We start from the raw sequence: 27,498 nt of genomic DNA on the forward strand, positions 1-27,498 counted from the left end.
GACCAGTTGGCAATCACCAAATCAAAACAAAAAGCTCTTTCATCAGGAGAGATGGTTTTAATATAATTGTTCTCGGCAGCACATCTTCCTGTGTAATCAGGAAATGTGCTGCCAATAACAAGGTATGCTAAACCATCCTATTAATCGGATAGAAGTGCGGCTGGCCTGTCTGAGCAGGTTGTTAGATGACTACAGATCGGATTGCATTTCACAAATGTCCGCTATTGGAACATGTAAATGTGCTGCAAACACAATCGCTACAACCTAAAGCATCAAGATAAACTAAAGTCATCAGACAGACATTTTGTTTTTTTACTGACCTCGTAATCCTTTCCCACGCTGTTCAATGCTACATTAATAGTGAAGGTCGAGGCGTCGTGGTGCGGGACAAGAGACGGCTGCTCATCGGGTTTGTACCGTACGACAAACGCCAAATCAAACTGAGCCTGCAAAAGTATATACAGAAATGAGGAGGTGACGCTCCTGTGCTACTGAGTTACAGGAAATGTCGCCTATATTACTTCTACTCATTGAAAAAAGATTCTGATGTGTAGTCGCTTTCTGATTTTTTTATATTTTTTTTTCTATTTGATGTACAGAAATATGGCGTCAGCATCTCATGTGACCAATTGTTAGGAGCATTCAGAATTCACTTTACTGCAACCACATTGAGAGATATTCATTGGCTTGTATGGGAGAGTATAGGGTGCATCCTCTGAGACCAGTGTGCAAAGGGCAAGGTCATTGTACAGGAGGTGAGCTGTGACATCATCTATTGTGAATGGTGGATCCTGTGTTATCAGCTGTATATAGAGGTGTTATCAGTCATTGTACAGGAGGAGGAGGTGAGCTGTGACATCACCTATTGTGAATGGTGGATCCTGTGTCATCTACTGTATATAGAGGTGTTATCAGTCATTATACAGGAGGAGGTGAGCTGTGACATCACCTATTGTGAATGGTGGATCCTGTGTTATCAGCTGTATATAGAGGTGTTATCAGTCATTGTACAGGAGGAGGAGGTGAGCTGTGACATCACCTATTGTGAATGGTGGATCCTGTGTCATCTACTGTATATAGAGGTGTTATCGGTCATTGTACAGGAGGAGGAGGTGAGCTGTGAGATCACCTACTGTGACTGGTGGATCCTGTGTTATCTACTGTATATAGAGGTGTTATCAGTCCTTGTACAGGAGGAGGTGAGCTGTGACATCACCTATTGTGAATGGTGGATCCTGTGTTATCAGCTGTATATAGAGGTGTTATCAGTCATTGTACAGGAGGAGGAGGTGAGCTGTGACATCACCTATTGTGAATGGTGGATCCTGTGTCATCTACTGTATATAGAGGTGTTATCAGTCATTGTACAGGAGGAGGAGGTGAGCTGTGAGATCACCTACTGTGACTGGTGGATCCTGTGTTATCTACTGTATATAGAGGTGTTATCAGTCCTTGTACAGGAGGAGGAGGTGAGCTGTGAGATCACCTACTGTGACTGGTGGATCCTGTGTTATCTACTGTATATAGAGGTGTTATCAGTCCTTGTACAGGAGGAGGTGAGCTGTGACATCACCTATTGTGAATGGTGGATCTTGTGTTATCTACTGTATATAGAGGAGTTATCAGTCACTGTACAGGAAGAGGAGGTGAGCTGTGACATCATCTATTGTGAATGGTGGATCCTGTGTTATCTACTGTATATAGAGGAGTTATCAGTCACTGTACAGGAAGAGGAGGTGAGCTGTGACATCATCTATTGTGAATGGTGGATCCTGTGCTATCTACTGTATAAAGAGGTGTTATCAGTCATTGTACAGGAGGAGGAGGTGAGCTGTGACATCATCTATTGTGAATGGTGGATCCTGTGCTATCTACTGTATATAGAGATGTTATTAGTCATTGTACAGGAAGAGAAGGAGTGCTGTGACATCACCTACTGTGACTGGTGGATCCTGTGTTATCTACTGTATATAGAGGTGTTATCAGTCATTGTACAGGAGGAGGAGGTGAGCTGTGATATCACCTATTGTGTATCGTGGATCCTGTGTTATCTACTGTATATAGAGGTATTAACAGTCACTGTACAGGAGGAGGAGGCGAGCTGTGACATCACCTATTGTGAATGGTGGATCCTGTGTTATCTACTGTATATAGAGGTGTTATCAGTCACTGTACAGGAGGAGGAGGAGGTGATCTGTGACATCACCTATTGTGAATGGTGGATCCTGTGTTATCTACTGTATATACAGGTGTTATCAGTCATTGTACAGGAGGAGGAGGTGAGCTGTGAAATTACCTATTGTGGATGGTGGATCTTGTGTTATCTACTGTATACAGAGGTATTATCAGTCATTGCACAGGAGGAGGTGAGCTGTGACATCACCTATTGTGAGTGGAGGATCCTGTGTTATCTACTGTATATACAGGTGTTATCAGTCATTGTACAGGAGGAGGAGGTGAGCTGTGACATCACCTATTGTGAATGGTGGATCTTGTGTTATCTACTGTATATAGAGGTGTAATCAGTCATTATACAGGAGGAGGAGGTGAGCTGTGATATCACCTATTGTGAGTGGAGGATCCTGTGTTATCTACTGTATATAGAGGTGTTATCAGTCATTGCACAGGAGGAGGTGAGCTGTGACATCACCTATTGTGAATGGTGGATCCTGTGTTATCTACTGTATATAGAGGAGTTATAAGTCACTGTACAGGAGGAGGAGGTGAGCTGTGACATCACCTACTGTGACTGGTGGATCCTCTGATATCTGCTGTATATAGAGGTGTTATCAGTCATTGGACTGGAGGAGGAGATGAGCTGTGACCTCACCTATTGTGAATGGTGGATCCTGTGTTATCTACTGTATATAGAAGTGTTATCAGTCATTGTACAGGAGGAGGAGGTGAGCTGTGACATCGCCTATTGTGTATCGTGGATCCTGTGTTATCTATTGTATATAGAGGTATTATCACTCACTGTACAGGAGGAGGAGGTGAGCTGTGATATCACCTATTGTGAATGGTGGATCCTGTGTTATCTACTGTATATAGAGGTGTTATCAGTCATTGTACAGGAGGAGGAGATGAGCTGCAACATCCCCTATTGTGAATGGTGGATCTTGTGTTATCTACTGTATATAGAGGTGTTATCAGTCATTGTACAGGAGGAGGTGAGCTGTGACATCACCTATTGTGAGTGGAGGATCCTGTGTTATCTACTGTATATACAGGTGTTATCAGTCATTGTACAGGAGGAGGAGGTGAGCTGTGACATCACCTATTGTGAGTGGAGGATCCTGTGTTATCTACTGTATATACAGGTGTTATCAGTCATTGTACAGGAGGAGGTGAGCTGTGACATCCCCTATTGTGAATGGTGGATCCTGTGTTATCTACTGTATATAGAGGAGTTATCAGTCATTGTACAGGAGGAGGAGGTGAACTGTGACATCATCTATTGTGAATGGTGGATCCTGTGCTATCTACTGTATATGGAGGTGTTATCAGTCATTGTACAGGAGGAGAAGGAGTGCTGTGACATCACCTACTGTGACTGGTGGATCTTGTGTCATCTACTGTATATAGAGGTGTTATCAGTCATTTTACTGGAGGAGGAGGTGAGCTGTGACATCACCTATTGTGAGTGGAGGATCCTGTGTTATCTACTCATGTAAGCTCAGTGACCAGAGTGAAAACTGCAAGACTAATGTGTGTGTTTTTCTTTTGGGTGGTATGGAGGGTTTTGTTTTTTTTTCAAAGATGAAAATGTAAAGATTTTTTTAAACAAACACAAACAACACACATTACCTTTAAGGACACCCTCATATATACGCATGTGACTGGCTACTATATGTCTTACAGACACAACTGTCACTGGCATTAGTAGGGTGTAATAATACTTTTCGCCTCTGGTGGCGCTGCAGGGGAATTGAACATTTGCCCAGTTGGTGAGTGCCTCCTACAGATTACAGCTGACCTCTGAGGGTGTCGGTGGTGGAATACCCTGGGGCCACCTTATCGTTGGGGGACTCTTCTAACAAAAAAGGAATGTCCAGTAAGTCCCACTTGGAGACTCAAACTCGTCCCCCTACTCCACAGTGGTACCTACCTGAGTATAATAACCTGGAAACATTTTCTCTGTAATGGGGGCCACAAAGTCCAGCAGGAATTTTTGCCATTCCTTCTCATAACTAATTTGGTTCATGTGAATATCAATCGTTGGGACATTTTCATATCCCCCTTGCAATCTCGCATCCTGCAAGAGTAAAATGTTTTATGTAATACCCTTTCACAGACTGTAGGTGGCACTAGACTTGTACTCATGCTGATAGACAACAGCACCACCTACTGTCCATCTCTAATAATAACATCACTATATTAGACAATTATGTTTTAGGGCAGTTATTTAATCCTTTACCTGGTTATCTCCTCCTGACCATTGGCCATAGTTTTCCATTTCCTCCACAAGTTCATCACATGCAGTCTCCGTAAATAATGGAAACCAGTACACATCTGGACACGGCTGAGGGCAGAAAAGAAAAAAAAATATTTGCTGCACTTAAATGTCCAATTTTTTTTTTTAAATTGCAGAATCTCCTAAAGTCTGAATTGTGCCCATTAGAATCTGCACCGTTGTAGTAGTGAACAGGAGGAGAGCCTCGATCAGTCATTATTCTCATATTTCATGGCTCAGACAGAAAAAGCATTGTAATATTCGGACCATTTCATTAGGGAAAAAACAAATTGCAAAATTTGAGCCCAAGACTCACCGATTCTATCAGTTTGCCTTTCAGGACAAATGTGTGATTGGGGTGAATGTATTTTTCTTTCCAATCCTGTAAATCAGAAAAAAAATGTTTTTCGTTAATATCAATTATTGAATTTCCAATGTCATCGTTATTCCTGTAGGATAAAAGCTTCTTACCTGGATGTTCTGAAATATCTGCCACAGGTCGTTGTGGAGGTGAGTCGTCCTATAGTTTTCCAAGGTCAGGATGTGGCCAAATAACTGTCTGTTAGTCACAAACATGAAGACCCCCTGAAGGTGAATGATAATGTGATTATAAGAAGACGCCTTCATCTGGAGGGAAAAGCTATAAAGCTGCTGCAAATGGCAAAATTGTCCTCAGAAAGGAGCTAGTGAAACACGCCGACAATAAACCTGAAACTTTTTTACTACTAATTGTGTCGTATTCCGGAGAGCGCAGGAACCCTCCTGATCCCGCTACTTAAATCTACTGTTTTCATGGAAGCTGCTGCATCTGGTTTTTCGGCTCTATAAGTGTTCTGTTTCACACAATCACATCAGGCGAGTGGTTCTACATTTAATTATTAACCTTTTAACGTGGATAAGACCCTATTGCGCTCTTGCATTTCTTTACAATTGTAGCAGAGAAATTTCTGTAGCTCCTCCGGCTGAGTTTACCTGATGGAGCATTGCCCAGATACAAACAGTAGTCCAATATAAACAGGAGTGGTCTCATTCATTGACGGCAAGCAAAGATCCTGAAAATAGTGAGGAATTAAATCATCCTGAAAGATTAGCTCAGTGGGGGTTTTAGGGCAGAAACCAGTGGTTCAGCTGTATATGTCTTAGTGCAGCAATAAATATGATACCTCTCTCGTAGCAATCCATTGTGCCAGCACCGAAAAATAAAGCTTTGAATCCATGTGCAAATTAGACGGAAAGTGCATTGGGGGACAAAATCAACACCCTCAGTGAGCTTCCAGGCCAAGATTACTAGCAAAACCTAAGATGAAGACCAATGAACTGGGCATTTTATTCATAAAGCTTCCCAAGGCTGGGTGCCTGAATGGTCAGACCCCGGGTCTTCCCTGCCCCCATCTACGTTGAGGTTGTCACGATTCCTCTGATCAGTTTGTGTTGGACGCAGTGACTGACAGCTCAGTTGTCCAATCTAGTGCCAAGGCGTGCTGAGCTGTTGGTATTTTGACTGACAGCTCCGCCATCCAATCGGAGACTGGCAAGTACTGAGCTTCGGGTGTTCCCTGTTCCAAGTGATTACCCAGCTACCCAGCAGATGTAACATTTGCCTTGTATTTCTGTGTTGTTTGTTGACCCATCGCTGCCTGACCTTGGACCTCGTTCTGAGCATCCGTTTTCCTAGCCCCTTTGCTCTGATCTGCTGTCATCCTGGTATTCTGACCTTGGACCGCGACCTGACTTCGCTTTTGTTTTTCCCCTTTTTGTTTATTATGTGCTCTCTTGGTGTCTGACCAAGAAAGTTTGGCTACCCTGCCTCACAGCTTGTCCGTGAGTAGTGACTAGCGTCACAGAGGTTGTCTGACATGAGTCGAGGTTTGGATTCTAGAGATTAGGACTGTCCAGATTGGGGTACACCTTGTCACGCTCGGATGGCTTTTATGCTTTTTCTGATCAAATCAATGTTTATGAAGTACCCTATGTTATATGTATGTGCTATTAATATTGATGTACTTATTTACAGCAGGCTACATATTGTCTCAATCTTAGAATGTATCTGTGTGAACATGCTCCTATGCATTGCATATATACCAATTTTACCAGCTCAGGTTTTGGGGTTTTGCATAATCTAGTTTCAGTAGTAAAATTGCTGTGGGATATTTCACCTTTAAACTTTTATCTACATAAAGCCCCTTTATCATTATATATTATACAAATCTGAAACTTTCTAACAATTCCACACCAGCTTCAGAGTCTCTGCTTTCTTCAGTGAATGGAAACGATGATTGCATATATGGCTGAGAATGTTACCACCACAACAGGACTTTTCTCTATCATTGGCAGCTGCAACAAAAATAACTTTTTATAGGAAAACTATCATGTCCAAACACACTATTTACCTGCAGATATAGGATAAATAATAATCCTGGTCGGCTGCCTTAGTGAAGCAGCAGCTGCAGGGAGAAAATGAACTTATAGCCTCTTTTGTGGCCAGCTGCTTCCAGTTACGGGGTCGGTGCAGGTAGTGGTAAAAGTCACCGCTCAGTACACAGTGAGCGCAATGGTGATCACTACCCAACACACTGATTGACAGACTGCTCGGCACGTGCTGTAATGCAGGCTGTCAATCAATGTGCTGGCGAGTGATTACAGACACACTTATTGTATAATCGCTGCCTGCACCTCCCCGATGACTGTATTCTAGCAGGTGCAGGGAGGATATAACTTCATTTTAGCCCTGTACCTGCTGCTCCAGTGAGGACACCCAATAGGATTTTACCGTTTTTTATTGGCAGGTAGATGGCGTGTTTGCTGACTTATCCTTTAAACAGAACCTGTCATGTCCAAAGCTTTACTGATACAGGAGCTGGCAGAACGGTCATTCATAAGTTTGGACCAGCTGAGACCGCTTGCGACTAGCAGATAACACAAGGAAGTTTTTTGGGGGGAGTGAGAGGGGATAATAATGAAATCATCCACAATACAATAAAGTGCTCGTCTCCATCTGATCCTGTTACTGACCTTTCTGCGCAGATTGTCACAGAACGCCATGTCCGGGTCCAGGTTCGCACTGTGGAAGAGATCGTACAGGCTGAGCGCTTTCCTGAGGACGCTGCCTTTCACCAAGTACACATTGGTTATGTACGGAACATTCCAGATTCCACTGAAAAACACAGGAACGGTCAATCATTGGGGGCAATTCGACATGTTTAAGCCACCACAGGGCTGCCAAAAGCTATATAATAGGTATCATTCCTGGGCATAACTTTTTAAATTGCAAACTTTTTTTTCAAAACATAAGGAGTAAAAGTGTCTTCAGCATGTCCAAAAATTATACTGGTGCATTTTGCTAAGCGATGCTACCCCATAACGCAGGTCCATCTGCAGCTCGGTCTCCGGACAATTATTCTAACAATGTATTTATTACCCTGCAGTTTTGCTCCGTTACTTACACTCTTTGCCTCTGCACAATGTCAATATAATCCTCCGACCGTGCGTAAAACCCATCTGGACTCAACGCCCCCCAAAAGTTTGACCATAGATCCTGATTGCGACTGACCATAGGAGCAATGATCGACCTGACGAGAGATGAGAAGACATAGAAGAGGATAACTCCTTCTACCAACATTCACCCACATGGTATTTATGGTCACCAACTTACTTGTTCTGTTCTATGAGAGTCCGTAGCACGCTGGCATTTTTCAGAACCACCTGGATGTCAATGGAAAAGTAATATTCACACTCTGGGTTCTGGCGGCAAATGTCCCTAAAAAGAATACGCTAATTATTTTTTTTTTTTTTAATTTACGGAACATTTTATTGGAAAAAGTTCTACAATGGCAATAAAAAAATTAAAAGTACACTTGTGTGTATGTATATATATATATATATATAGATTGTACACATCAGAAGTAAGTATACATAGTATGCAGCTAGCATTACAGTAAAGTCATGTAATCTTTATCATTGTATAAGGCCTGATACGCAATTGCATTTGCACCTTTACTTTGTCTCGGTGTTTTGTGCCGGTTTCTATTTGCGCTGCAATCCTTTTCATTAACAAACTTGCAGATGAAAGTGGATGTAAAACTGAGCTGCTGAGAATCCTATAGGAGACCAGATGCGGTTTTATTTGTCCATGCGTTTTGAGGTGATCATACCTCTTCATCAGGACAAACCACAATGAGCGCAGCAGCGGAAGCGCAGTTGTACATCCACTTTCATCTCCAAGTTTGTGGACCATCTGTTTGGATCTGCAGTAGCTGTCTTGAGCTAACAAAGTGGTAATAACTTTCACAACCCCCCATGTGAGCAAATCCCGTTTTCCTATTTCCTTTGTAATCCGGATACGATCCTATTGCACAGATTGTCATTCCAGTTTTTATCTACACACACACATTCTTTAAATTTGTGCCTTTTTTAGATGTGATTTTACGTATCCCAGGAATTATTGCAACAAAAAAAGGTTAAAGACAAAAATAATGATGATTTTGACTTTGCGACAAATTAATAAACCCTTTGCGTTATCTTGAAGAACTAGGCGCAAAAAGCGACAATGCGTAACCTAAAACAAAGAAAGAGACTTAAAAAAACCACAAATGATGAATAGATGCAAATAGAGTCCAGCCAGGTAATAAGAGTAAGAAAGAGCCAGTGTCCCCGCCATCTCCGCCCAGTCCTTTGGTAAGGGAAGGATTGACACCCATCATATTTTAAGAAATTCCTTAGGAACGCCAGTAAAGTAGCTTATAGGAACACACACTGTGGGGTTATGAAAATTTGGCTAGTAGTTTCATTTTAAAAGAAATCTCACATCTGATACAATGGACACCATATTAGTTGTCAATCGCCTCTCCGCACAAAAAAAAAAAAAAAAATTTCTGCATTTTGTTGTTACTTACATTCCAGCATTACGAGCTTCAGCAAAGTTAGGCGCCTCCTCAGGTCCTACATATTTAACATTGATGTATTCTGAACTGTGCAACTGAAGAAATTTCTCCACGTGTTTCTGGTGATGAGGTTCCTGGGGACAGAGGACATGTTGGGGGTTTAAAACAGTTAAGATACTGGAGTAATTCTTCTAGTAACAATTGTTGAACTCAACTGGTCACCACTTGCCAATTTCAATCCAACCAGATCCCATTCACCAAGTACAATACATCCTGCTACCAATGGCCATCATCAATCCAACCAGATCCCATTCACCAAGTACAATACATCCTGCTACCAATGGCCATCATCAATCCAACCAGATCCCATTCACCAAGCACAATACATCCTGCTACCGATGGCCATCATCAATCCAACCAGATCCCATTCACCAAGCACAATACATCCTGCTACCGATGGCCAACATCAATCCAACCAGATCCCATTCACCAAGCACAATACAACCTGCTACCGATGGCCATCATCAATCCAACCACAGCCCATTCACCAAGCACAATACATCCTGCTACCGATGGCCATCATCAATCCAACCACAGCCCATTCACCAAGCACAATACAACCTGCTACCGATGGCCATCATCAATCCAACCACAGCCCATTCACCAAGCACAATACAACCTGCTACCGATGGCCATCATCAATCCAACCACATCCCATTCACCAAGCACAATACAACCTGCTACCGATGGCCATCATCAATCCAACCACATCCCATTCACCAAGCACAATACAACCTGCTACCGATGGCCATCATCAATCCAACCACAGCCCATTCACCAAGCACAATACAACCTGCTACCGATGGCCATCATCAATCCAACCAGATCCCATTCACCAAGCACAATACAACCTGCTACCGATGGCCATCATCAAACCAACCAGATCCCATTCACCAAGCACAATACAACCTGATACCGATAGCCAATACCAATCCAACCAGATCCCATTCACCAAGCACAATACAACCTGCTACCGATGGCCAATATCACTCCAACCAGATCCCATTCACAAGCACAATACAACCTGCTACCGATGGCCAATATCAATCCAACCAAATCCCATTCACCAAGTACAATGCAACCTGCTACCGATGGCCATCATCAATCCAACCACATCCCATTCACAAGCACAATACAACCTGCTACCACTGGCCAATATCAATCCAACCAGATCCCATTCACCAAGCACAATACAACCTGCTACCGATGGCCAATATCAATCCAACCAGAGCCCATTCACCAAGCACAATACAACCTGCTACCGATGGCCAATATCACTCCAACCAGATCCCATTCACCAAGCACAATACAACCTGCTACCGATGGCCAATATCAATCCAACCAGAGCCCATTCACCAAGCACAATACAACCTGCTACCGATGGCCAATATCACTCCAACCAGATCCCATTCACCAAGCACAATACAACCTGCTACTGATGGCCAATATCCATCCATCCAGATCCCATTCACCAAGCACAATACAACCTGCTACCGATGGCCAATATCACTCCAACCAGATCCCATTCACCAAGCACAATACAACCTGCTACCGATGGCCAATATCCATCCATCCAGATCCCATTCACCAAGCACAATACAATCTGCTACCGATAACCAATATCAATCCAACCAGATCCCATTCACCAAGCACAATACAACCTGCTACCGATGGCCAATATCCATCCAACCAGATCCCATTCACCAAGCACATTACAACTGTTACCAATGGCCAATGTCAATCCAACCAGATCCCATTCACCAAGCACAATACAACCTGCTACCGATGGCCAATATCAATCCAACCAGATCCCATTCACCAAGCACAATACAACCTGCTACCGATGGCCAATATCAATCCAACCAGTTAGTCTTCATCAAGCACAACCCACTTACTTACCATTTACCAACCTTGACCAATCTTCGTAATTCACCAAGTTCAACAATTTACAAACCCTTAACTAATCAGCTAGCAGTAACCATCCTCAACCCAACCAGGTATCAAACATAATCAAAACATTTGCATTCACGATTATGTCATACAGTTACCATTTACCAAGCTTAACCCAGCCAGGTACCATAAACTATCTTAAATCTAACCAGATACTATTCAATAACCTGAATCCAACAGATGAATATTGATCGCCAGCATGGACTAAGCAGCTATCCACCTGTAGCCTCACACTGCGGCCTATTGGTATTACAGCCCTGGCTTACATGATTGGCAATGTATAGTTGGATCCTTTTCTTCGGATATTGAAGGTTATTCAGTCTTTTGAAAAACTCAGAAAGAAATGGCGTTGGCTGCTCAATGAAGACGCCAACCACGACCAATGGGAAGGAGTCATCAGTCTAAAAGCAAAAGGAGAAAAACTTTGCTGCTCATAAAAGACAAAAAAAAGAGAAAATTACAGCACGGAGTGGAGGAAATGGAGAAATCCATGGATGGAATCCTGCATATACTTGGTCACTTTATTAAAAGGTCTTTGTTGCAGCGGCCAAAAGTACTCCGGTATCTATAACCAATCGCCAGAGGATGAGAAAGGACTAAGGAATGAATAAGAATATCAAGAAATAACCAATCTACTTGGAAAGTTCCAGATTGATGGAAGTTCAGTAGCTTTACCTTTAATCCATCCAGGCTTCTCAAACCTTCGTCACAGATGACACAGCCGGTCTCAAAGGTCCAGACGCGAGGAATATAATTTCCCAGGTAGTTCATAAGAAGCTAAAACACAGCCACAGAAAATATCAACAGTTTAACATCAGGACCAAGGGGTTCAGGGTATAGCCTCTGATTATATTTCCAAGGCGGAAATAATAATATACATTAAAATGGTACAAAAAATGCAAGCTGCCCTCCAGCATTCTAATAGTGCAGCCAAGTAGGGAGGGATGTGCTGATAAGCTTACTGATTCCTACAGCAAGAATCAAAACTGCAGCTCTGGAGTATAATACAGGATGTAACTCAGGATCAGTAATGTAATGTATGTACACAGTGACGGCACCAGCAGAATAGTGAGTTCAGCTCTGGAGTATAATACAGGGGGTAACTCAGGATCAGTAATGTATGTACACAGTGACTGCACCAGCAGAATAGTGAGTGCAGCTCTGGAGTATAATACAGGATGTAACTCAGGATCAGTAGTGTATGTACACAGTGACTGCACCAGCAGAATAGTGAGTGCAGCTCTGGAGGATAATACAGGATGTAACTCAGGATCAGTAATGTAATGTATGCATACACAGTGACTGCACCAGCAGAATAGTACGTGCAGCTCTAGAGGATAATACAGGATGTAAGTCAGGATCAGTAATGTAATGTATGTACACAGTGACGGCACCAGCAGAATAGTGAGTGCAGCTCTGGAGTATAATACAGGAGGTAACTCAGGATCAGTAATGTAATGTATGCATACACAGTGACTGCACCAGCAGAATAGTGAGTGCAGCTCTGGAGTATAATACAGGATGTAACTCAGGATCAGTAATGTAGTGTATGTACACAGTGACTGCACCAGCAGAATAGTGAGTGCAGCTCTGGAGGATAATACAGGATGTAACTCAGGATCAGTAATGTAATGTATGCATACACAGTGACTGCACCAGCAGATTAGTACGTGCAGCTCTGGAGGATAATACAGGATGTAACTCAGGATCAGTAATGTAATGTATGCATACACAGTGACTGCTGTTATGAACTGGTGGCCTAGGAGCAGCATGAGACGTACTCTGGAGAAGGTGGTACCTGTACTGACCGCAGACCCTGAACTTAACACCGCAACTAGAAGTAGCCGTGGAATGTACCTGTCACTCCCTAGACATCTCAACACAGCCGGAGGACTAATTACCCCTAGAGATAGAAAGGGGAAAACTATCTTGCCTCAGAGAAAATCCCCCACAAAGGATAGACAGCCCCCCACAAATATTGACTGTGAGAAGAGAGGGAAATAACATACGCAGACTGAAATCAGGATTTAGCAAAGGAGGCCAATTCTAGCTAAATAGAAAGAATAGGACAGAGTACTATGCGGTCAGTATTAAAACACTAGAAAATATCCACCACAGAAAATACAAAACTCCACAACTAACTAAAGGCATGGAGGGTATATCTGCATCTCCAAAGATACCAGCTTGGTTAAACAAATCCTTATACAGACCAAGCTGGACAAGATAAAACATGGAAGGTAACTACAACGATCAGGCCCACAGCATGTGGACTGCAGAAAACAAGCCAGCACTTATCTTGGTTGAAAAGATCAGCAAGCAAGAGAGACCAGGCAGGGAAGTGAATCCTCCAGGAAACAATGGACAACTGGCACTGGCTAAAGGGTGAAGCAAGACTAAATAGCCCAGTCAGATTTGCAGAAAGTGAACACACCTGATAAATGCTGCGATTCAGGGACAGAAGCGCTACCACTTACAACCACCGGAGGGAGCCCAAGAGCAGAATTCACAACAGTACCCCCCCCTTGAGGAGGGGTCACCGAACCCTCACCAGAGCCCCCAGGCCGATCCGGACGAGCCAAATGAAAGGCACGAACCAAATCATCAGCATGAACATCGGAGGCAACAACCCAAGAATTATCCTCCTGGCCATAACCCTTCCATTTGACAAGATACTGAAGCTTCCGCCTCGAAAAACGAGAATCCAAAATCTTCTCCACCACATACTCCAACTCCCCATCAATCAACACCGGGGCAGGAGGATCAACAGAGGGAACAACGGGCACCACATATTTCCGCAACAAAGATCTATGAAAAACATTATGGATTGAAAAAGAGGCTGGAAGGGCCAAACGAAAAGACACTGGATTGATAATCTCAGAAATCCTATAAGGGCCAATAAACCGAGGCTTAAACTTAGGGGAAGAAACCTTCATAGGGACATGACGGGAAGACAACCAGACCAAATCCCCAACCCGAAGCCGGGAACCAACACACCGACGACGGTTAGCAAAACGCTGAGCCCTATCCTGAGACAACACCAAATTGTCAACAACATGAGCCCAAATTTGCTGCAACCTGCCAACCACAGAGTCCACCCCAGGACAATCAGAAGGCTCAACCTGCCCCGAAGAAAAACGATGATGAAAACCAGAGTTACAAAAGAAGGGTGAAACCAATGTAGCAGAACTAGCCCGATTATTAAGGGCAAACTCGGCCAATGGCAAGAAAGCCACCCAATCATCCTGATCAGCAGACACAAAGCATCTCAAATAAGTTTCCAAAGTCTGATTAGTTCGCTCGGTTTGGCCATTTGTCTGAGGATGAAATGCGGAAGAAAAAGACAAATCAATGCCCAGCCTAGCACAAAAGGCCCGCCAAAACCTAGAAACAAACTGGGAACCTCTATCGGACACAATATTCTCCGGAATGCCATGCAAACGAACCACATGCTGAAAAAACAAAGGAACCAAATCAGAAGAGGAAGGCAATTTAGGCAAAGGTACCAAATGAACCATCTTAGAAAACCGGTCACAAACCACCCAGATAACTGACATCCTCTGGGAAACCGGAAGATCCGAAATAAAATCCATAGAAATATGCGTCCAAGGCCTCTCAGGGACCGGCAAAGGCAAAAGCAACCCACTAGCGCGGGAACAGCAAGGCTTGGCCCGCGCACAAGTCCCACAGGACTGCACAAAAGAACGCACATCCCGTGATAAAGAAGGCCACTAAAAGGACCTACCAACCAAATCTCTGGTACCAAAAATCCCAGGATGACCAGCTAAAACAGAACAATGAACCTCCGAAATCACTTTACTAGTCCATCTGCCAGGAACAAACAATTTCCCCACTGGACAGCGGTCAGGTTTATCAGCCTGAAATTCCTGAAGAACCCGTCGTAAATCAGGGGAGATGGCAGAAAGAATCACCCCTTCCTTCAGAATACCGACCGGCTCAAGGACCCCAGGAGAATCAGGCAAAAAGCTCCTAGAGAGGGCATCAGCCTTAACATTCTTAGAACCCGGAAGATACGAGACCACAAAATCAAAACGGGAGAAAAACAGGGACCATCGGGCCTGTCTAGGATTCAGCCGTTTGGCAGACTCGAGATAAATCAGATTCTTATGATCGGTCAAGACCACAATACGGTGCTTGGCCCCCTCAAGCCAATGTCGCCACTCCTCAAATGCCCACTTCATAGCCAACAACTCACGATTGCCGACATCATAATTGCGTTCCGCAGGCGAAAACTTTCGAGAAAAGAAGGCACACGGTTTCATCAAGGAACCATCAGAATTCCTCTGAGACAAAACGGCCCCTGCCCCAATCTCAGAAGCGTCAACCTCAACCTGAAAAGGAAGAGAAACATCCGGCTGACGCAACACAGGGGCAGAAGTAAATCGGCGTTTAAGCTCCTGAAAGGCAGAAACAGCCGCAGAGGACCAATTCGTCACATCAGCGCCTTTCTTCGTCAAATCGGTCAGGGGTTTAACCACACTGGAGAAGTTGGCAATGAAACTCGCAATAAAAATTAGCAAAGCCCAAAAATTTCTGAAGGCTCTTCACGGATGTGGGCTGGATCCAATCATGAATGGCCTGAACCTTAACCGGATCCATTTCTATAGATGAGGGAGAAAAAATGAAGCCCAAAAAAGAAACCTTCTGCACCCCAAAGAGACACTTAGACCCCTTCACAAACAAGGCATTATCACGAAGGATCTGAAATACCATCCTGACTTGTTTCACATGAGACTCCCAATCATCTGAAAAAATCAAAATATCATCCAAATATACAATCATGAATTTATCAAGATAATTCCGAAATATATCATGCATGAAGGACTGAAACACAGATGGAGCATTAGAGAGTCCGAATGGCATCACAAGGTATTCAAAATGGCCTTCGGGCGTATTAAACGCAGTTTTCCATTCGTCACCCTGCTTAATACGAACAAGATTATATGCCCCTCGAAGGTCAATCTTAGTAAACCAACTAGCCCCCTTAATCCTAGCAAACAGATCAGAAAGCAAAGGCAAAGGGTATTGGAATTTCACCGTGATCTTATTCAAGAGGCGATAATCAATACAGGGTCTCAAGGAGCCATCTTTTTTGGCAACAAAAAAAAAACCTGCTCCCAATGGTGAAGAAGATGGCCGAATATGCCCCTTCTCCAAGGACTCCTTAACATAGCTCCGCATGGCGGTATGTTCTGGCACAGACAGGTTCAAAAGTCGGCCTTTAGGGAACTTACAGCCTGGAATCAAGTCAATAGCACAATCACAGTCCCTATGCGGTGGAAGGGAACTGGACTTGGGCTCATTGAATACATCCTGGAAATCTGACAAAAACTCAGGAATTTCAGAAGAGGGGGAGGAGGCAATTGACATCAAAGGGACGTCACCATGAACCCCCTGACAACCCCAACTAGTCACAGACATAGATTTCCAATCTAATACCGGATTATGCACCTGTAACCATGGGAAGCCCAGCACAACAGCATCATGCAAATTATGCAACACCAAAAAACGACAATCTTCCTGATGGGCTGGCGCCATGCACATGGTCAGCTGTGTCCAAAACTGAGGTTTATCTTTAGCCAACGGTGTAGCATCAATACCCCTCAAAGGAATAGGACTCTGCAAAGGCTGCAAGGGGAAACCACAATGCCTGGCAAATTCTAAGTCCATTAAATTTAGAGCGGCGCCTGAATCCACAAATGCCATGACAGAAAATGACGATAATGAGCAGATCAGGGTCACAGATAACAGAAATTTAGGTTGTACAGTACTGATGGTAACAGAACTAGCGATTCTCTTGGTACACTTAGGGCAATCAGAAATAACATGAGCAGAATCGCCGCAGTAAAAACACAACCTATTCTGACGTCTGAATCCTTGTCGTTCAGCTCTAGACACAATCCTATCACACTGCATAGGCTCAGGACTCCGCTTGGAAGACAATGCCATAGTGTGCACAACTCTTCTGCGCTCGCGCAAGCGCCGATCAATCTGAATGGCCAGAGACATAGAATCACTCAGACCAGCAGGTATGGGGAGCCCCACCATAACATCTTTAACGGATTCAGAAAGACCCTTTCTGAAGATTGCCGCCAAGGCATCCTCATTCCATTTAGTCAGTACAGACCATTTTCTAAACTTCTGGCAATATGATTCTGCCGCTTCTTGACCCTGACACAGGGCCAACAAGGTCTTCTCAGCATGATCCACAGAATTAGGTTCGTCATACAATAACCCTAGCGCCTGAAAAAAGGTGTCTACATTAAGCAACGCCGGATTCCCAGGTTCAAGGGCAAATGCCCAATCCTGGGGGTCACCACGCAGCAGAGATATAACAATTTTAACCTGCTGGATGGGATCACTGTCATGATCTCAATGGCAAGAGAACATAGCATCAGCATATATAGGAACTAGCTCTTGGAAGATGGGAACTGAGCTGACCATGAACTAAACCTAACGCACAACTAGCAGTGGCCGGGTAGCATGCCTACGTTGATTCTAGATGCCCAGCACCAGCCGGAGGACTAAATAAAGCTAGCAGAGGAAAATATTAGTCCTAGCTCACCTCTAGAGAAATACCCCGAAAGGAGACAGAGGCCCCCCACATGTATTGGCGGTGAATTAAGATGAAATAACAAACGTAGTATGAAAATAGGTTTAGCAAATTTGAGGTCCACTTACTACATAGCAGAAGACAGAAAGGACACTTTCATGGTCAGCTGAAAACCCTATCAAAACACCATCCAGAAATTACTTTAAGACTCTGGCATTAACTCATAACACCAGAGTGGCAATTCCTGTTCACAAGAGCTTTCCAGACACAGTAACAAAACTACAGCTGTGAACTGGAACAAAATGCAAAAACAAACATGGACAAGAGTCCAACTTATCTAGTAGTTGTCTAGGAGCAGGAACAAGCACAGAGAGGCTTCTGATAACATTGTTGACCGGCAAGCAACTAACAGAGCAGCAAGGTTATATAGCGACTCCCACATCTTGATGGGAACAGGTGAACAGAGAAGATGAAGACACCAGTTCAATTCCACCAGTAGCCACCGGGGGAGCCCAGAATCCAAATTCACAACAGTACCCCCCCCTCAAGGAGGGGGCACCGAACCCTCACCAGAACCACCAGGGCGATCAGGATGGGCCCTATGAAAGGCACGAACCAGATCAGAGGCATGAATATCAGATGCATTCACCCAAGAATTATCCTCCTGGCCGTATCCCTTCCACTTGACCAGATACTGGAGTCTCCGTCTGGAAACACGAGAGTCTAAGATTTTCTCCACAACGTACTCCAACTCACCCTCAACCAACACCGGAGCAGGAGGCTCAACGGAAGGCACAACCGGTACCTCATACCTGCGCAATAATGACCGATGAAAAACGTTATGAATAGAAAAGGATGCAGGGAGGTCCAAACGGAAGGAAACAGGGTTAAGAATCTCCAATATCTTATACGGGCCGATGAACCGAGGCTTAAACTTAGGAGAAGAGACCCTCATAGGGACAAAACGAGAAGACAACCACACCAAATCCCCAACACAAAGCCGAGGACCAACACGACGGTGGCGGTTGGCAAAAAGCTGAGTCTTCTCCTGGGACAACCTCAAATTGTCCACCACCTGCCCCCAGATCTGATGCAATCTCTCCACCACAGCATCCACTCCAGGACAATCCGAAGATTCCACCTGACCAGAGGAAAATCGAGGATGAAACCCCGAATTACAGAAAAACGGGGACACCAAAGTGGCAGAGCTGGCCCGATTATTGAGAGCGAACTCCGCCAATGGCAAAAAAGCAACCCAATCATCCTGGTCAGCAGACACAAAACACCTCAGATATGTCTCCAGGGTCTGATTAGTCCGCTCGGTCTGGCCATTCGTCTGAGGATGGAAAGCGGACGAAAAAGATAAATCTATGCCCATCCTAGCACAGAATGCCCGCCAAAATCTAGACACGAATTGGGTCCCTCTGTCAGAAATGATATTCTCAGGAATACCATGCAAACGAACAACATTTTGAAAAAACAGAGGAACCAACTCGGAAGAAGAAGGCAACTTGGGCAGAGGAACCAAATGGACCATCTTAGAGAAACGGTCACACACCACCCAGATGACAGACATCTTCTGAGAAACAGGCAGATCTGAAATAAAATCCATCGAGATGTGCGTCCAAGGCCTCTTAGGAATAGGCAAGGGCAACAATAATCCACTAGCCCGAGAACAACAAGGCTTGGCCCGAGCACAAACGTCACAAGACTGCACAAAGCCTCGCACATCTCGTGACAGGGAAGGCCACCAGAAGGACCTTGCCACCAAATCCCTGGTACCAAAAATGCCAGGATGACCTGCCAACGCAGAAGAATGAACCTCAGAGATGACTCTACTGGTCCAATCATCAGGAACAAACAGTTTATCAGGTGGGCAACGATCCGGTCTATCCGCCTGAAACTCCTGCAAGGCCCGCCGCAGGTCTGGAGAAACGGCTGACAATACCACTCCATCCTTAAGGATACCTGTGGGCTCAGAGTTACCAGGCGAGTCAGGCTCAAAACTCCTAGAAAGGGCATCCGCCTTAACATTCTTAGAACCCGGTAGGTATGACACCACAAAATTAAACCGAGAGAAAAATAATGACCAGCGCGCCTGCCTAGGATTCAGGCGCCTGGCGGTCTCAAGATAAATCAAATTTTTGTGGTCAGTCAATACCACCACCTGATGTCTGGCCCCCTCAAGCCAATGGCGCCACTCCTCAAAAGCCCACTTCATGGCCAAAAGCTCCCGATTCCCAACATCATAATTCCGCTCAGCGGGCGAAAATTTACGGGAAAAGAAGGCACAAGGCCTCATCACGGAGCAGTCAGAACTTTTCTGCGACAACACTGCCCCAGCTCCGATCTCAGAAGCGTCGACCTCAACCTGAAAAGGTAGAGCAACATCAGGCTGACGCAACACAGGGGCAGAGGAAAAACGGCGCTTAAGCTCCCGAAAGGCCTCCACAGCATCAGGGGACCAATCAGCAACATCAGCACCCTTCTTAGTCAAATCGGTCAATGGCTTAGCAATATCCGAAAAACCAGCAATAAATCGACGATAAAAGTTAGCAAAGCCCAAAAATTTCTGAAGACTCTTAAGAGAAGAGGGCTGCGTCCAATCACAAATAGCTTGAACCTTGACAGGATCCATTTCAATGGAAGAGGGAGAAAAAATATATCCCAAAAAGGAAATCCTCTGTACCCCAAAAACACACTTAGAACCCTTCACACACAAAGAATTAGACCGCAAAACCTGAAAAACCCTCCTGACTTGCTGGACATGAGAGTCCCAGTCATCCGAAAAAATCAGAATATCATCCAGATACACAATCATAAATTTATCCAAATAATCGCGAAAAATATCATGCATAAAGGACTGGAAAACTGACGGAGCATTTGAAAGACCAAAAGGCATCACTAAATACTCAAAGTGGCCCTCGGGCGTATTAAATGCGGTTTTCCACTCATCCCCCTGCCTGATTCGCACCAAATTATACGCCCCACGAAGGTCAATCTTAGAGAACCACTTGGCCCCCTTTATGCGAGCAAACAAATCAGTCAGCAACGGCAATGGGTATTGATATTTAACAGTGATTTTATTCAAAAGCCGATAATCGATACATGGTCTCAAAGAGCCGTCTTTTTTTGACACAAAGAAAAAACCGGCTCCTAAGGGAGATGACGATGGACGAATATGTCCCTTTTCCAAGGACTCCTTTATATATTCTCGCATAGCAGCATGTTCAGGCACAGACAGATTAAATAAACGACCCTTTGGGTATTTACTACCCGGGATTAAATCTATGGCACAATCGCACTCTCGGTGCGGAGGTAACGAACCAAGCTTGGATTCTTCAAAGACATCACGATAGTCAGACAGGAACTCAGGAATTTCAGAGGGAATAGATGATGAAATGGAAACCACAGGTACATCCCCATGAGCCCCCTTACATCCCCAGCTCAACACAGACATAGCTCTCCAGTCGAGGACTGGGTTGTGAGATTGCAGCCAAGGCAATCCTAACACCAAATCATCATGTAGATTATACAGCACCAGAAAGCGAATAATCTCCTGGTGATCCGGATTAATACGCATAGTTACTTGTGTCCAGTATTGTGGTTTATTATTAGCCAATGGGGTGGAGTCAATCCCCTTCAGAGGAATAGGAGTCTCCAAAGGCTCTAAATCATACCCACAGCGTTTGGCAAAGGACCAATCCATAAGACTCAAAGCGGCGCCAGAGTCGACATAGGCGTCCGTGGTAATAGATGACAAAGAGCAAATCAGGGTCACAGATAGAATAAACTTAGACGGTAAGGTGCAAATGGAAACAGATTTATCAAGCTTTTTAGTGCGCTTAGAGCATGCTGATATAACATGAGTAGAATCACCACAATAGAAACACAACCCATTTTTCCAGAATTCTATCACACTGCATACTCTCTGGCGACTTCTCAGTGGACACCGCCAGATGGTGCACTGGTTTGCGCTCCCGCAAACGCCTATCGATCTGAATAGCCATTGTCATGGACTCATTCAGACCCGCAGGCACAGGGAACCCCACCATAACATCCTTAATGGCATCAGAGAGACCCTCTCTGAAAGTCGCCGCCAGGGCGCACTCATTCCACTGAGTAAGCACAGACCATTTACGGAATCTTTGGCAGTAAATTTCCGCTTCATCTTGCCCCTGAGATAGGGACATCAAAGTTTTTTCTGCCTGAAGCTCCAAATGAGGTTCGTCATAAAGCAACCCCAAGGCCAGAAAAAACGCATCCACATTGAGCAACGCAGGATCCCCTGGTGTCAATGAAAAAGCCCAGTCTTGAGGGTCGCCCCGGAGCAAGGAAATCACAATCCTGACCTGCTGTGCAGGGTCTCCGGCAGAGCGAAATTTCAGGGACAAAAATAATTTGCAATTATTTCGAAAATTCTGAAACCCAGATCTATTCCCCGAGAAAAATTCCGGCAAAGGAATTCTCGGCTCAGATACAGGTGCATGACAAACAAAGTCTTGCAAATTTTGTACCTTCGTGGCGAGATTATTCAAACCTGCAGTTACACTCTGAAGATCCATTACAAACAGGTGGACACAGAGCCATTCAAGGATTAAGAGGAGGAAAGAAGCAGCAGGCTGCAATTATGGCTAGGCAGCACACTCTGAGTAAGAGAGAGGAAAAAAAAAAAAAAAAAGGTTCCTCAGACTTCTTTTCCTCCTACTTCAGCCAATACAATTAACACTTTGTGGGCCGGTCAAACTGTCATGATCTCAATGGCAAGAGAACATAGCATCAGCATATATAGGAACTAGCTCTTGGAAGATGGGAACTGAGCTGACCATGAACTAAACCTAACGCACAACTAGCAGTGGCCGGGTAGCATGCCTACGTTGATTCTAGATGCCCAGCACCAGCCGGAGGACTAAATAAAGCTAGCAGAGGAAAATATTAGTCCTAGCTCACCTCTAGAGAAATACCCCGAAAGGAGACAGAGGCCCCCCACATGTATTGGCGGTGAATTAAGATGAAATAACAAACGTAGTATGAAAATAGGTTTAGCAAATTTGAGGTCCACTTACTACATAGCAGAAGACAGAAAGGACACTTTCATGGTCAGCTGAAAACCCTATCAAAACACCATCCAGAAATTACTTTAAGACTCTGGCATTAACTCATAACACCAGAGTGGCAATTCCTGTTCACAAGAGCTTTCCAGACACAGTAACAAAACTACAGCTGTGAACTGGAACAAAATGCAAAAACAAACATGGACAAGAGTCCAACTTATCTAGTAGTTGTCTAGGAGCAGGAACAAGCACAGAGAGGCTTCTGATAACATTGTTGACCGGCAAGCAACTAACAGAGCAGCAAGGTTATATAGCGACTCCCACATCTTGATGGGAACAGGTGAACAGAGAAGATGAAGACACCAGTTCAATTCCACCAGTAGCCACCGGGGGAGCCCAGAATCCAAATTCACAACAGATCACCAGAGGAACGGGGTTTCAAAGCAAAAAACAGTTTACAGTTATTTTTAAAGCTCAGAAATTTGGACCTATCCCCAAAAAACAAATCAGGAGTTGGAATTCTACGCTCTAAAACCGGAGTCTGAACGATATAATCGGAAATACCCTGTACTCTAGCAGCAAGTTGATCCACACGAGAAGCCAATCCCTGAAACCATTCATATCAGCGCCGAACTCCTGAGCCACCCAGAGGTAAAGAGGGAAGAAAAAAAAACCCAACACAACAGACTACAGAAAAAAAAATGGCTCAGCACTTTCCTTCCCTTCTTCTGAGATGCGGTTAACTCATTGTTGGCCAGTTGTACGGTTATGAACTGGTGGCCTAGGAGCAGCATGAGACGTACTCTGGAGAAGGTGGTACCTGTACTGACCGCAGACCCTGAACTTAACACCGCAACTAGAAGTAGCCGTGGAATGTACCTGTCACTCCCTAGACATCTCGACACAGCCGGAGGACTAATTACCCCTAGAGATAGAAAGGGGAAAACTATCTTGCCTCAGAGAAAATCCCCCACAAAGGATAGACGGCCCCCCACAAATATTGACTGTGAGAAGAGAGGGAAATAACATACGCAGACTGAAATCAGGATTTAGCAAAGGAGGCCAATTCTAGCTAAATAGAAAGAATAGGACAGAGTACTATGCGGTCAGTATTAAAACACTAGAAAATATCCACCACAGAAAATACAAAACTCCACAACTAACTAAAGGCATGGAGGGTATATCTGCATCTCCAAAGATACCAGCTTGGTTAAACAAATCCTTATACAGACCAAGCTGGACAAGACAAAACATGGAAGGTAACTAGAACAATCAGGCCCACAGCATGTGGACTGCAGAAAACAAGCCAGCACTTATCTTGGTTGAAAAGATCAGCAAGCAAGAGAGACCAGGCAGGGAAGTGAATCCTCCAGGAAACAATGGACAACTGGCACTGGCTAAAGGGTGAAGCAAGACTAAATAGCCCAGTCAGATTTGCAGAAAGTGAACACACCTGATAAATGCTGCGATTCAGAGACAGCAGCGCTACCACTTACAACCACCGGAGGGAGCCCAAGAGCAGAATTCACAACAGACTGCACCAGCAGAATAGTGAGTGCAGCTCTGGGGTATAATACAGGATGTAACACAGGATCAGTAATGTAATGTATGTACACAGTGACTGCACCAGCAGAATAGTGAGCGCAGCTCTGGAGTAAAATACAGGATGTAACTCAGGATCAGTAATGTAATGTATGTACACAGTGACTGCACCAGCAGAATAGGGAGTGGAGCTCTGGAGTATAATACAGGATGTAACTCAGGATCAGTAATGTAATGTATGTACACAGTGACTGCACCAGCAGAATAGTGAGTGCGGCTCTGGAGTATAATACAGGAGGTAACTCAGGATCAGTAATGTAATGAATGTATGTACACAGTGACTGCACCAGTAGAATAGTGAGTGCAGCTCTGGAGTATAATACAGGATGTAACTCAGGATCAGTAATGTAATGTATGTACACAGTGACTGCACCAGCAGAATAGTGAGTGCAGCTCTGGAGTATAATACAGGATGTAACTCAGGATCAGTAATGTAATGTATGTACACAGTGACTGCACCAGCAGAATAGTGAGTGCAGATCTGGAGTATAATACTGGATGTAACTGCAGATTATTACAGGATAAGTAATGTAATGTAATTATGAGCACATACGGTAATCTCCACCAGTAGACTAGTGATTGAGGCTCTGGAGTTTAAGGGTATGTGCACACGTTGCGGATTCACAGCAGTTTTCCATGTGTTGTACAGTAGCATGTAAACCTATGGAGAACAAAAACTGCTGTGCACATGCTGCGGAAAATTCCGCACGGACACGTTGCAGATTATTTTCCGCAGCATGTCAATTCTTTGTGCGGATTCCGCAGCGTTTTAGACCTAATCCATTAGGGTGAGTGTCCACGGTAAGTAAACGCTGCGTGATTGACGCTGCAGCGTCAAACACGCAGCGGCCAGATGTTCCAGCATAGTGGAGGGAATTTTGTGAAATCCCGTGTCCACTATGCGTGGAAACCCGCACGCGGCGGCCCTGCGACTCCGGACATGCTGCGCGTCTTTTCAGATCGCAGCATGTCCGTGCTACCTGCGGCGACGCTGCGTCGCCGCAGGTAATATCACAGGGCCCTATGGCGAGGGGTGCGATGATCCCGGATGTGTACTGTACACATCCGGCATGATCGCGTCCCAGAAAGGGGGCGGGGCTTAGCGCCGAGCGGCTTCGCCGCTGCGGCGATAGCGCCGGCCATCCTGAGCGTGGACACGCAGCCTTATAGGATTCTGCAGGTGTGAAAACACTGCCAAATCCATAGCAAATCAGCAGGTAAAACGCAGGTCATTTTACCTGTGGATTCTACTGAATCCGCGCTGCAAAATCCGCACACGAATCCGCAACATGTGCACATACCCTTATACATCTGGAAACAGGTGAGCTGCTGGTTTTTTTTTTATTCAGCCAGATTTTCCTGTATAATACCTCTGTGCATATGAAGTGATCAATATGAAACATTACCTTGGATGGTCCATTTCCATGTATTAGTACAGGGAGAGTGTCATAAACCATATTTCGACCTCTGACTCTCCCATTCTCAAACTTTAAAACAACGTCCCCTGGGGAAAAAAAAAATCCTAATGCAATAATGTATTTTTTTTTTTCAATGCACTTTATATTGCAGTCCACATCCTATCTCAGAGGTCTATGTCCCCCATGCTTTACACTGCAGCTCTGACTGTACAGATGTGTATGAGCACAAGCTTAGCGTTATTACCGTGTTCTTGGCCAGAACTTGACACCGAATGGAGGGTCATGAGAAGACTTGTCCATTATTGACCTTATTTGAATAGCACTGCTCACAAGCTGCGGACTGTGTTAGGCCTCATTCAGACGCCCATTTTTCACAAACCTATTGTATCCATATTTTTTTTTAATATGTACCGATTTTGGTCTATGTCCCTATTGCGTGGAAAAAAATAACGAAAAAATAAAAGGAATCTAGTTCTAGCATCGGAATTATATAGCTATTCTGACGTGAATTTTCACAAATAACTACACCAGCCTCATTAGGTCTAAGAGATTTATGCAGTTATTATTGTGAAGGCGGGTCTGCTTTAGGTTACATACACGCTGTACATCACAACTATTCCAGCAAAAAAAAAACAAGTCCTCCTATTGCAGATGGTAAAAACATAAAAGTTATGAAAACAACAAGAAAAAATTACACAAAATATGCTGTAACTTTAAAGGGTTAAACCTCACCCAAAATCAAACTGTATAAATATATATAAAAAAATTTACCTTCAGAACCTTGAAGATTTTGGAAGATTCGACATCTGTGATCTAAGGTGATGTTAATCTTCTCCTTAATAGAGGAAACAAATAGAATTTTTTTGCAGCTGTCACTTATTATTTTATTCATTTAATAATGCAATGTGAGCAGCAGCCCAGGAACAAGGAGATTACTGAACTGTAAGTTATACTGAACTGTCCTAACCTGCCGGAAATCCGCACAACATGTCATAACAATTGTCAAAATCTAACACTAAAAGATCACTATGCACCGCACAATATCCACACTATCACAAGGAACATATTCCTGTACATAGGAGCAGTATTATAGTAGTTATATTCTTGTACATAGGGGCAGTATTATAGTAGTTATAGTCTTGTACATAGGAGCAGTATTATAGTAGTTATATTCTGTACATAGGAGCAGTATTATAGTAGTTATATTCCTGTACATAGGGGCAGTATTATAGTAGCTATATTCTTGTACATAGGGGACAGTATTATAGTAGTTATATTCTTGTACATAGGAGCAGTATTATAGTAGTTATATTCTTGTACATAGGGGGCACTATTATAGTAGTTATATTCTTGTACATAGGGACAGTATTATAGTAGTTATATTCTTGTACATAGGAGCAGTATTATAGTAGTTATATTCTTGTACATTGGGGGCAGTATTATAGTAGTTATATTCTTGTACATAGGGACAGTATTATAGTAGTTATATTCTTGTACATAGGAGCAGTAT

General features: G+C 44.0%; 1 protein-coding gene and 1 long non-coding RNA gene across 3 annotated transcripts in view; one reads left to right on the top strand and one right to left on the bottom strand.

Moving 5' to 3' along the window:
- LOC143764256 (uncharacterized) overlaps positions 1 to 27,498 on the top strand; it is a 58,900-nt gene that overhangs the window by 13,809 nt on the left and 17,593 nt on the right. The gene's annotated exons all lie outside the window — the stretch shown is intronic.
- PLOD1 (procollagen-lysine,2-oxoglutarate 5-dioxygenase 1) overlaps positions 1 to 27,498 on the bottom strand; it is a 42,442-nt gene that overhangs the window by 1,456 nt on the left and 13,488 nt on the right. Inside the window, exons 6-18 of the mRNA XM_077249672.1 lie at positions 26,760 to 26,823; positions 25,977 to 26,074; positions 12,019 to 12,120; positions 11,610 to 11,744; positions 9,346 to 9,467; positions 8,106 to 8,210; positions 7,897 to 8,022; positions 7,466 to 7,607; positions 4,925 to 5,038; positions 4,770 to 4,835; positions 4,418 to 4,522; positions 4,109 to 4,255; positions 321 to 446 (exon numbers count right to left, since the gene is read on the bottom strand). Coding sequence (XP_077105787.1) covers positions 321 to 446; positions 4,109 to 4,255; positions 4,418 to 4,522; positions 4,770 to 4,835; positions 4,925 to 5,038; positions 7,466 to 7,607; positions 7,897 to 8,022; positions 8,106 to 8,210; positions 9,346 to 9,467; positions 11,610 to 11,744; positions 12,019 to 12,120; positions 25,977 to 26,074; positions 26,760 to 26,823 — 1,452 coding nt within the window. The remainder of the gene's footprint in view (positions 1 to 320; positions 447 to 4,108; positions 4,256 to 4,417; positions 4,523 to 4,769; positions 4,836 to 4,924; positions 5,039 to 7,465; positions 7,608 to 7,896; positions 8,023 to 8,105; positions 8,211 to 9,345; positions 9,468 to 11,609; positions 11,745 to 12,018; positions 12,121 to 25,976; positions 26,075 to 26,759; positions 26,824 to 27,498) is intronic.

Source organism: Ranitomeya variabilis, chromosome 4 (assembly GCF_051348905.1).
Source record: "Ranitomeya variabilis isolate aRanVar5 chromosome 4, aRanVar5.hap1, whole genome shotgun sequence".
NCBI classification, from domain to species: Eukaryota; Metazoa; Chordata; class Amphibia; order Anura; family Dendrobatidae; genus Ranitomeya; species Ranitomeya variabilis.